The sequence below is a fragment of the Gekko japonicus genome, unplaced genomic scaffold (genome assembly GCF_001447785.1).
Source record: "Gekko japonicus isolate JY-2015 unplaced genomic scaffold, Gekko_japonicus_V1.1 scaffold37, whole genome shotgun sequence".
NCBI classification, from domain to species: Eukaryota; Metazoa; Chordata; class Lepidosauria; order Squamata; family Gekkonidae; genus Gekko; species Gekko japonicus.
This window is the reverse complement of record NW_015171503.1, coordinates 2,482,786-2,494,861: the sequence shown is the minus strand read 5'-3', so window position 1 is coordinate 2,494,861 and position 12,076 is coordinate 2,482,786. Positions and strand designations below refer to the sequence as shown.

At 45.7% G+C, this 12,076-nt stretch overlaps 1 protein-coding gene across 1 annotated transcript; it reads left to right on the top strand.

Moving 5' to 3' along the window:
• The first annotated feature begins 8,723 nt into the window (after window positions 1-8,723).
• MGAT3 (mannosyl (beta-1,4-)-glycoprotein beta-1,4-N-acetylglucosaminyltransferase) lies at window positions 8,724-10,229 on the top strand. Its single transcript, XM_015419204.1, has one exon. It carries the CDS (start codon window positions 8,724-8,726, stop codon window positions 10,227-10,229), a length of 1,506 nt encoding a protein of 501 aa, XP_015274690.1.
• The last annotated feature ends 1,847 nt before the right edge of the window (window positions 10,230-12,076 follow it).

The following is a 12,076-nucleotide window of genomic DNA, read 5'->3' as shown; positions in this document are numbered from 1 at the left end:
GACTTGCCTTTTATTTGCCACAGCCTGTGTTCTCTTTTATCAACCTCAATAAAACTAATTTTCCACCGCTTATAGGAACCCTCCTTACCTTTTACAGCTTCCATTACTTTGTTAACCATGCAGGCCTTTTTCTGTACATATTTGTGCCTTTCCTAACCTGCGGTATATATTTTATCTGAGCTAGCCCGCAGTAGTGTGATAATATTTGAGGTTTTATAAATCTGAATGTCTCACCCTGTGATAGAATCTAATTTGGCTTTTGCCCAGGCCAGGAACTTGTCAGGAGAAAACAGGAGACCTCTTTTTAGATCCCTTAAAATGACACTGGAGACTCTGTACAGTGAACAATAATAAAGATTTCATTTAATAGGAATGGTATGAGGTAGTCAGCAACTGGAAAGGCTGAGGTAAACATTGTTGGTAAAACCGTATATTTTTCAGTTGACAGGCAAGATGGCATTGTAGCAGCTTATTTTTACAAATTCTTGGCTCTTATCAGTGAAAGATGGTTGACTTGAGTGCTTCAGTTGCATATAGTTTCCTATTAACTGTTCAGGTTTTCTGGAGAAGTTACTCTTTTAGTGTATCAAATTCTGTCCCCTTTTCTGAAATCACAATGTGTCTTCTTTCCTCTGAGTAGTCTATAAGCGTTCCTTTCACAACAGACCAGGGAGTGCCTCAGTGCCCATTCCCTATATAACTGGAGAGGATTAATATTTCTTCCCTGAAAATATAATCCTATTCCTTTGGGGCTGATTGGAAGGTTCAGTCTGCTACCCAGTCACTCTTTGCCAAAATCTCAAACCCCAGTTCTTGGCATCTGTGTGAAAATGTACTTCAGCTTTAGCTGACACTAGACCCTGAATTCTTAGATGGAACTCTTCCCCAGGTTATGTTGAACACAGCTAAGACCAGGAGTCTCTCTCTTTATTCAAAAGGTGACCCTGTCTGACAGACTGTCAGACTTTTCAGACGTCCACTCCTGTAGCTGAATTTTTACTTTACAGAACAGCAACTTCCGCTGAACTCAAAATGATCTAACTCTCCCCTCAGCACCCAGCTGATTTTCTAGTTCCCTCAGCTGGTGCTAGCCAAAAGGAACAGCCTGTCACTCAAGCTCAACATTCTAGAGAAGCGTTAACTATTCACCTCCCTTCTCTGCTTTTGCTGCATTAGGAAAACCGCATGTTAAATGTAGTCCATCACACCTGCACCATATAGAATTTGAGGGAGTACCTTAGCATTAAAGGCTGCAATAGCTGTAGGTATATATTGCCTCTCTTTAGAACAGAAAAAGAGCATTTATATCCACTTTGGTAGTTTTTTGAGCCAATGAGATATGAGTTTTCCGTGCCAAATTGTGACTGAAGGTAACTCCTAAATATTTAAAGTGGGCCACTTGTTATATTTCCACTCCATTTATGATCCAGGTCTTATATTTCTTTCTTCCACCTTTTGGGAACACCATAACTTCAATTAATTGTCAACCCCCCCTGTGCTGAATCTAGTCCCCCTGGAGCTTGTGCCAGCCTTTAAAAAAAACAAAAACACTGCAGGTGATTCCAGTTGTGGGTGTCCTGGGTCACCTCTGCTTTAGCTTTCAGAGGCTTCTAGGCTGTCAAACAAATTCAAATACCTTTTATTGGCATAGAATATTAAAACATTTCCCAATAATACAGTCCAAGAGAAATTATAAAATAGATAGTCGTGGGTATGTCAGGCCTAACTCAAGTTGTCACAAGTTATATTTGACCATACAAAAGATGCCTGAATCATAAAATAAACTGGCATTCCAAACTTTTAAACTTAAGTTTTTAAACTTATAAATTAAGAATCATTAATATGATCAGGGTTACTCTTCCGTTTTATAAAACAATGGAGAAACTTAGCGGTCAGTTCAATGATCTCCAGATCTCGTGAAGCAAGGAGAAATTGTACCTTGATTCTATCTGATTGGCCTGCTACCATCCTAAGGGGGGCTTCTATACACTCCACTCGAATGTCATTTAACAATTTACAGTGTAAGAGTACGTGCTCAACAGTTTCTATTTCACTTCTGTTACAACCACAGAACCTGATTGAATAAGGAATTTGCTTATATCTCCCCTCAAGAATAGCAGAGGGGAGAACATTAAGACGGGCCAACAGATAAGCTCTACACATTTGCGGTGAAGTCAGACAGAAAAAGTAATATGGTAGAGTACCAGAAAGGGGATAAGCCCACCTTACTGAGGAGCACCTTCCGGAGGCAAGGGCTCTGAGCTCTTGCAACTCTATATCAATAAGTCTCTGTTTAAGCAAAGTAAAGACCTCAAGCTCTGACCGGATGACAAGGTCACTCAGGTTAAAACCAATAGAAGTGATTTTCTTTTCAATAGCCATAAGCCACGCAGAGGATTGAGATTCTTCCAGCATATAGGTGATAAGGCTATTGTGGTTACATCTAAAATGCAGACGTAGCCAAAATCTGAAAGTAATAATCCAGGCCTTGGTCTCTAACCGTCTCAAATTAAGCTCCAGACAAATGGCAGCATAAGATACGCACGAAGGCAACCCCAGAATCTTCCTCAGGAATTTGGATTGTAGTTGTTCAACTGCTTTATTAAAAGCAGTAATCCAGATAGGAATACCATATAGTAGCTTCGCGCTAATTTGATGTGCAAACACTTTTATAGCTGCTGGCACATACTGATTACCCTTAGTGTAATAAAACCGCAAAATTGCGAGCACACAGCAGTTCGCAGTTTTAATTGCCTCTGTTCTGTGTGTTACCCACCTGGAGTTATGATGAAAGGTGACCCCCAGATATTTAAAGCTTTTAACCTGCTCAATTATTTTACCCCTTATGCTCCAGTTCATAGGTTTCCAGAATCCCCCAAAGGCCATAACTTTAGATTTTTCAAAATTCACTGAAAGTCCATTATGGTCACAATAATCCAGGAAACACTCCAACAATTTTTTCATCCCTACTTCAGAGCGGGAGAGAATGACGGCATCATCAGCGTATAGAAGCAGGGGAATTGGTCGTCCACTTAAACATGGGCATTCTAGGCTGTCTGAAAAACAGGGGAGGAAAGTTTCACCATGAGGACACAAATTAAGACTTAGGGAAAGGGATGCTTCCAGGTCTGGAACAGGCTGTCTAAATGTCTTTCTCAAAATACCAGTGATGAGCTTGCCATGAGGAAGCATTAAGAAATACTGGCTTTACAGATGTGCCAAATACTTTCATTTTAAATGTGCACCTTTTCTAGGGCTCAGGTTCAGGCTGCTCTCTATAGCTTGGAGGCCTGTTCTAATATAAAAGTTATTCTTCCATGGAAGTGTTCTGGAATGGCTTTCATGAAGGTATGTACTTGTCCCAGAGGAATATTCCAAAGCACTCCAAGGAAGGCTGCATGCCTTAGAACTGGCTTGGAGCTTGGGCACATTGGAACAATGCAAACTGTTTGCAAATGGTGATAGTATGAACTGGTGCAGTGAATCACAACAGCTGCAGGGATCTGGTAGGTCATGCTATGGCACATCATATAGCTCCAGGTGGAAGAACCAATTTGGCAACCACAGTAGAAAGGAAGGTACTTCAGAATTGCTCCTTCTGTGTATTATCTGAGAAAACGAGATGCTTTCTGAAGATGTATCAAGAGTCTAGATAATGCTTATCATACAGTTTCAGCATGCAAAATACTGCTTGACAGCTATTCAAACACACAAAACAAATTTCCCCTTTTCTTTTCCTCTCTTATCTGTGTGGTGTCCCACCCTACTGGGTATTTTATAGCCATAATCATTATTCTATTTGAGCCTCTCCCAAGTTAATGAATGTATGACGGTGAACACTTCTCTGCCTGCAGCGGTAATAGGAAAGGTAAGGTATTTGTGGGTGGATTTGGAGATGATGATGTATTGTGGGGAAAGCTAGATAGACTCAAGTGTTGTACATGTAGTCTTTGCTGAAGTGGTAAACCGCTATCTGGAAGATACTGCTGTTTATAGGGGCACCCATGACTTGTGTATGGAGGACCCAGATTTTGTATCTGAAACCCCCTCTGCAGTGGTACAGGTTTAGCACTTTGATGAGATCAAAACCACAGTCCCAAGAGCTGCTGTGGTCATCCTGTGGAAAGTGTGCCGCAATTTAGATCTAACTTCTGTGGAAAGTCTTGCCTTCTGCTTTTGGTGAATCTCTGGATCCTCCTTAGTTTTATTCTTCCTCTAAATTCTCCTAGTTTCTGAAGGGGAGAGATGATCTCCACCAGTTGCAATAGGAATGTTATATAAATTATTCTGAAGGCAAGCCTTCATCCACATAGTGAGAATTCTCTATTTTGCATTCATTACTGCTGTGAATGCAGAGGTATTTGCAGTGGCAACAGAGCTTCCATGCAGGAGTTCTCTGCACACTTTCCTCTGTCACCTGCCACCTTCCCTGCATCCCTGCTCTCCCTGCTGTTTCACTGGAGGACTTTTTGAGAGCTGTTTTAAAAATGAGTGATTGTTATGACGTTACAGGACTTAGCAATTACTGATGCAAAAAAGTGTTTTAATGACTTGACAGAGAAGACGGTGGCCGCAGCGGCTGATGGAAGGGAACTGATGCCAGCCTCCAGGTGCGGCCTGGAGATCTCCCGCTTTTACAACTGCTCTCCAACTGACAGAGATTGCCTCTCCTAGAGAAAATGGCTGCTTTGAAGGGTGGACTCTATGGCTTTGTACCATGCTGAGGCCCCTCCCTTCCCCAGACCCCACGCTCTCCTGGATCCACCCCCAAAGTTTCCAGATATTTTGCAACCCAGACCTGACAACCCTATGCCAGTGTGGATGGCATCCCTGAAAACATGATGCGATAACACACTTGGACTGTACTCTTCCCAAGAGGGTAGGAGAAAAGCAGAAGAAGAATGATCAGAGCACAATTAGGCAATGACTTCTTCATAGGGATGATAAAAAAAACCCTGTGCTGAGCCTTCATGAAGAATCAGCCTTGATCAGGTTCCTGTTTTGAAGGCAAAAGCCAGCCAGCTTCGAGACACTCTGACAAAGGGTGCTTGCACACGAAAGCTTTGTGTCACTCGAACCTGGCATTCCCAGCGCTTGAGGACTATGAACAAATGTATGCAGTTGTTTACCCCAGGGCGACTGGAACTTGAGCTGCCGGGGTGGAATTGGTAGTTGTCTTTAGGATGGATTGTCTGGACGGTAGCCCTTCCCACTTCACTTCTTGGCAGTGGCTCTTGGATGGGAAGGCTAGTGATGAATTAAGTGGGGAGGCAGACAAAGAGAGCATTTCTCTCTTCTGCTTGGGTCTCTGATTCTTGAACCAATTAGTTTGAGCACTGTACCACGATGGTTCCAGAAAGGATGAGAGGGAGGGGCCGGAGGACAAGCTTAATCTGCCTTTGTTCATGCTCGGGGACTGGTGAGCAAAGAGCGTAAAGCAGAAGGACTTAACTCCCCCCCACACATACATAGTCCAGCCTCACAGTCATGGCCTATCTGAATTACCTGCAGAGAGCCACTGGCAACGGTCTCCAAGAAATCTTGGCAAGACAGATAAGGCTACAAAAGCACAGTGCTGATCTTCAAAAAGATGATGCAGTGAAACTGCAAGTTTGGCAGCTGAATTCTGTGCCCCTGGGGAAGCTGATTTGGATAACAGAGCAGAGAGCGTGCTCATCAAATCTGCAGGTGGCAGCAAACCGAGACACGCCAGAAAAGGCTGAACGATTCAAAACACCCTTGATCGATCAGACCAGTGAAAACAGATGGGTTTAGCAAACAATAGCACTGGAATGAAAAAGCTCATGGAGAAGTGCCCCGAGTGTGAGAACTGCCTAGTATCTAGCATCACCCTGGGTGATACAAGAGGCCTGTAGCTGCTATCGTTCCATATCTCTCTTCCTTTCTTCCCAGTGTTCCAAGACATAGCTGTTATCATGTAGTCTGTTCTCCTGCCACTGACAGCCAGTGGTCAGAGGGAGGGGTGGGGAAACACCATTGTCAGCCCCTGCATATTGCTAAGGAAGTACGGCAGATCTCTGTGTGTTGTGATTCCTTTCTAAAAAGGCCGAGGGCAGTTATTCCAAAACTAAGTGCTGGGGGGGGGGGGACGCTAGTGTGCACCAGGAGGGGTTTTGAATATGCCTTGGAGAAATTTAAGCTATTGCATTGGCTTACCCCCACCATTCCTGCCTGGAATGGGTAGAGACCCCTTGTAGCCTTGATTTCCCTCTGCCAATAGTTACATCATCCTCAGGGAGACTGCAGGGAGCAAGGGGGATTCCAGAAGCACCACGATTGCCCAGGAGAATGGCCTCATCCTGACTGCTTGAGAAACGTGATGCCAGGAGGTGCTATTATCTGGGCAGTCTATTTTGCATTTTGAAGGGTGATTCCTGCCTGTAGTTCTGGAAGCCCTTCAGGGAAGCCCTCTTATTTGCAGGACCAATTCTCTCCCCATACTCTGCCACACCAACTTTGCTCAAGTCAGCAGGGGCTTCTGCAGGTGCCAGCCTACAAATGGGCAAAATCAACAACTGCCTGTAGAGGTGCTTTCTCCATTGGGGCTCCTGCCCTGTGGGATGGCCTGCTGAGAAGATCCAGAAAGCGCCCACTCTCCTGGCCTTCCACTAGGGTTGCCAAGTCAGAAACTTACCGGAGCGGGGGACTCCCGGCCGTTGTCTGGAGCGCACGCGCGCTACATCCACGTAACCCAAAAGTGACGCGGGTACACCGGGGGCGGGGCCAGGACCATCCGAGGGAAAACCATAGAGTCATTGGCTTTATCTGCACATGATGCTAGAAGCTATGTGAACAAAGCTCTCATGGCTTTTAATATTCATTTTTCAGGCATGCAGTGGCACAATTCTAATCAAAATCAAGGCACAAGCAATTTTGGCTCATCTAACAATTCCCTGCGGCTGTTTTATGTGGTATGGAGAGAGCCTTAAACCATCCCACCTCTTGTGCTGCAATCCCAGCCAGAATTTGGCCCCCCAAAATTGAAAATTAAAAATTGTGGGCATTCACTCCCTGCATCGTGTGTAGTGGTGCTCTAAAACAGTTTTGCATTGCTTGGTCTTTCCTCTTCTGAAAAGCAGAATTGAAACTGGGGTGCTTAGTAACACTTAAACAGCACTCTTTGCCGCATAATATTCCTATAGTGCCCAGGCCATATGGACAAGATCTTCAGGGCTCTAGTCGGGGGGGAGCTCTCAGGTACGGAGCTCCGGAAGAGAACCTCTAGGGGGCGGGGCGGTCACGTGGTGAAGCCCCGCCCCCTTCTTTACCCCCGCCCTCTGCTTCGATCCTCATTCCGTTTGGGAATGAGGATGAAGCAGGAGGGTAAGTAGCCGGGCCTTCTGACACACTTCCGGTGATGTCAGGGGGTGTGGCCTTCTGTCACTTCCGGTGATGTCAGGGGGCGTGGCATATGCAAATAAGTTATGCTAATGAGTTATGCTAATGAGCTCCGGCAGCTCTTTTTCTACAACAAGACCCCTGAAGATCTTACTATATATTTACTTGGAAGAAAGTGGTTTTGGTAAAGGTTCTGTTTTTCCCTGCATTCCTCTGTGTTTTCATTGTTTTACTTCCGGTCTCTTAATAGTTTAATTACTTTCTTCTCCTGGGAAGAACTGATAAATACTGCTTTTCACTTTGTAGCCATTTTTAATTTAAATTGTTGTTGTAATCCTGTAATAGAACGACAACTGCCATAAAAAATAAAATGAGAATGCCTTTGATTGCAAAGTGAAAAACTCTGCTTAATCCTCTCCATAAGCAAGAATGGTTGATACAGAAGTGTGCCAACAGAACAGAAAGCAGGGAGGCAAATTTAAGGAGACCACAGTCTTGAGAAACAGCAAAATTACTTTGACTGCCCACACAGAAAGTTCAACAGTTCAATGGCACTTTAAGAAAAAATGCCACCAGTCAGGTCTGAAAAAAGACGGGAGGACAACTGGGAAAATACTGGGATGCATTGGTGTTGCCAATGATGTCTGGACTCTGTATTAAAACTGAATGGATGAAGGTAATTCCAGACTAAGGCTAGTGTGGAAGCAATATTTCATGACTGTCTAACTGTCCCGTTTGGGGGAGGGATGAGAACAATCCTAAGTACGTTTATTCAGAATCCTACCTGGATCTGTTCAGTGAGGCTTACTCCCAAGAAAGTGTTCTTAGGGTTGCATTGTAAACCCGCTCCTGGCTCTGGTTGTACTAGAAAATCTGCCATGGACTTCTAAGCATTACACCGAGAGTTAAGTAGCTCCCATCAATCCTCCCCATCAATGTCCCCACACATTCATGTTACCTCAGCAACAGTGGCTTTGAAAACACCCATTTGCTAAGCCTCAATAAGAGTTCTTCCTTTAAGGATCTCTTTCACTCACATGTGTACGACTGCTGTTCCTGAGTCAGAATCCTTGCAATAAGACAGGCTGAGAGGATACATGAAGAAAGTACTTGTCTGTGGCGTTTCCCCCGGATTCTAATTGAGCTTGGAGTCACTGGACCTGGGAGGGAGGGAACAAGAGGCAGAAATAAGGGAAGCGGGGAATTATTTATTTATAATTATTTATTTAAGTTATAATTTAACTTACGTTTACCATCCCTGTATACTCTAGGTTTTTGTTTCCTCATTCAGTGGTTAAAGAATCCCTGTAGGCTAGTAAAAGATTAACGTGACTATTTCTTCTATCCTTTTCTCCCATCCTAGGATGAAGATGAGACGCCACAAGCTTTTTCTGACTCTGTGCATGGCTGGTCTCTGCCTCATCTCTTTCCTTCACTTCCTGAAGGCCCTCTCCTATGTCACATTCCCTAGGGAGCTGGCATCGCTGAGCCCCAACTTGGTCTCTAACTTTTTCTGGAACAATGCGCCTGTCACTCCTCAAGTCAGCCCCGAGCCGGGGGGGCCGGAGTTCCTCCGCACACCACTGTATTCCCACTCACCTTTGCTTCAGCCTCTCTCCCCGAGCAGAGCCAGTGAGGAGTTGCACAGAGTGGAGTTTGTGCTGCCTGAAGACATTTCAGAATACTTTGTACATACCAAAGCTGGAGGGGTCTGCTTCAAGCCGGGGACTAAGGTGCTGGAAAAGCCACTAGTAGGCCGGCTGGAAGAGAAACTAGAGGGAGCCGCTTCAGAGCGCGCAGGCCGGAAGCCTCTGAGCACTAATGGGACCAAACGGCGGAAGTGGGTGGAGTGCGTATGCCTGCCTGGTTGGCACGGGCCTAGCTGCGGGGTGCCCACTGTCGTCCAGTATTCGAACCTCCCCACTAAAGACCGTCTGACCCCACGAGAGGTACCCAGGAGAGTCATTAATGCAATCAATGTGAACCATGAATTTGATCTCTTGGATGTGCGTTTCCATGAACTGGGGGATGTGGTGGATGCCTTTGTTGTCTGTGAATCGAATTTCACAGCCTACGGTGAGCCACGCCCACTCAAGTTCCGCGAGATGCTGCTCAACGGGTCCTTTGACTATATCCGCCACAAGGTGCTCTATGTCTTCCTGGATCACTTCCCTCCTGGTGGCCGGCAGGATGGCTGGATCGCCGACGACTATCTGCGCACGTTTCTGACTCGGGACGGCGTCTCTCGCCTCCGCAACTTGCGGCCTGACGATGTTTTCATCATCGATGACGCAGATGAGATCCCGGCCCGTGACGGCGTGCTCTTTCTCAAACTTTACGATGGCTGGACAGAGCCCTTTGCTTTCCATATGCGCAAATCTCTCTACGGCTTCTTCTGGAAGCAGCCTGGCACCCTGGAGGTGGTTTCTGGTTGCACAATTGGAATGCTTCAAACCGTTTATGCCACAGATGGGATCCGTCTTCGCCGGAGGGAGTATTACACCATGCCCGGCTTCCGGCAATATGAAAACAGCACAGGCCACATCCTGGTCCAGTGGTCCCTGGGCAGTCCTCTCCATTTTGCTGGCTGGCACTGCTCTTGGTGCTTCACACCTGAGGGAATCTACTTCAAACTGGTGTCAGCACAGAATGGGGACTTTCCCCGCTGGGGGGACTACGAGGACAAGCGGGACCTCAATTATATCCGCGAGCTAATCCGGACTGGTGGGTGGTTTGATGGTACCATTCAGGAGTACCCTCCTGCAGACCCCAAGGAACAAATGTATGCCCCTAAATATCTGCTGAAGACCTACCAGCGCTTTCGTTACTTACTGGAAAACCCCTACCAGAAGGCAGAGGGGGCTGGGTGATGGGAGTGGGGGGCTTGCATGGGAAACTGGAACTTCATGGATAAATGGGGGGAAATGAGGCATAACTCTGGTCTTTTCCTTCTTTTCCTCCTCTCCTCTCCAGCTGGGGAAGTTTACATTCTCTTCAGCCTCTGTCTGCCTCGTTCCAGAAATGAGACTTTGGGGGGAGGGGGAGATTCCTAATCATGTTAATGAGGACCAGAAGAAGTAGGAATTGGCCCTGGGAACTAGCAGGAGATCCTGGCAAAGCCCCTTCACCTCTACTGTAGGATGGGAGAAAAAATGTATGCAGGTAGCAGATGGAAAGATCTGTGTTTGAGATATGGGGACATGTAGGGGGCACAATAGCTGGAAGCATGGTGATGTGAACACGAATCTATCTTTACAGCCTTTTTAGTTTCAGTCAGGATGGTGCTGAACTCCATGTTAAGAGATGGTCTTCTAAGTCATATGAAACTTAGGATGTCCTTCCACTCCCTGTCTGACACGCTGTTATTTGCTCAGCCCAGAGAGATTGCAGACAAGGGAAAGGGAGCTGAAGGCAAACAAGGCCTGGGCTCTTCTTGCAGAGCCTGTGCTAAGACTTGGCCAAAGAGCACCCTGACTCTGACTCCATGTGCTCTTACTGCAGATGGCCAGAACCTGAACTAGGAAGAAGGTGTACGTGTGTGTAAGAGAGTGAGAGCGCTTGTAGAGGACAACAGGAGTCACTGTGCTCTTCTAAGATATGTATATTTTGCTGTGTGTGTGTGATGTTAGTGTGTGTGTGTGCATGAGCACATTGGGAGAGCATGGTTGCACCAAAGAACTCTGCTTTTCATCTGCTGATCCTGGACAATTCAGGGAAAACCTACAAACTGACAGGTTATGAAGGCTGCCTGGCTTGTTCAGTAAATGGATGTGTTGGTACCCAGCCTCAAGTCTTGCCGGTAGGGTCTTTAAGCCAGCAGATTTGCAAAGGCAATACCCATCGAGGGTAAACTCTCCCTCTTCCATAACAACAAAACATGATATTTGCATTTTCAACTAAAATGGTATGTGTGTTTGTGTGAGTGATGGAATTGGAGTTGCTTCCAAGGAAAAAGGAGATTAGGATACTAAATAAATACACCCAGCTAGAATGCCCATCCTGTTATGGAATGGGAGAAGTATGAAGATACTTGGCTCTAGGATGCTACGCTTTTGAGAAATATACTGTCATGTTGGTAGAAGAAGAGCTAGGCCTGTAATGTGATAAGCATAGGCGAAAGGAGTCCATTTGATGAAGCAGATGCAGGGCCCCGACAAGAACTAGATGCCAAGCATTTAAGTAATCTCGTTATTGCTGGCATCCACCTACTTTCTGTGGGGTGGCCTAGTGCCTTTCCAAGTTGATTTATGGAGTTGGCAACTCTATAAGCATGTTGGAAACATCATGTTATGCTTGCTGCTAGAGAAGTAAGTGAATATTGGGCCCCCTATGCTTAATGCAAGAAATGGGAGATGTATGTGCAGTAACAGGAGGAGCCCCTAACTGAAAAACAACAACACTTCATTGGTTGGAGAAACTGTGGTTTTAGTGTATGGTTGGTTTTCTATCTGTGCTTCCCCCGCTTTCACATACTGCCCCCACCCTTATGTCCAGTCCCCCTAGTCTCTCTAGAGTGTGCTGTGCATGTGCCATGGCCTTCTTTTTGCCAAACGAGCTGTCTGTTCTCTTCTGTCTCCATAAAACTCCAAGCCAGTTCACTCTCTACTATGATCTCATGGTGAAACTCCTGTGCATTGGCTATGTTTTTGTTACAATGGCTGATATGGAAATATCCAGTGATGGTGAGACACAGGTTTGAGTTCTCAGCCTTTTGTCA

Coding starts and splice junctions, on each gene's coding strand:
- MGAT3 (XM_015419204.1), top strand. CDS start 8,724: ATGAAGATGAGACGCCACAAGCTTTTTCTGACTCTGTGCATGGCTGGT.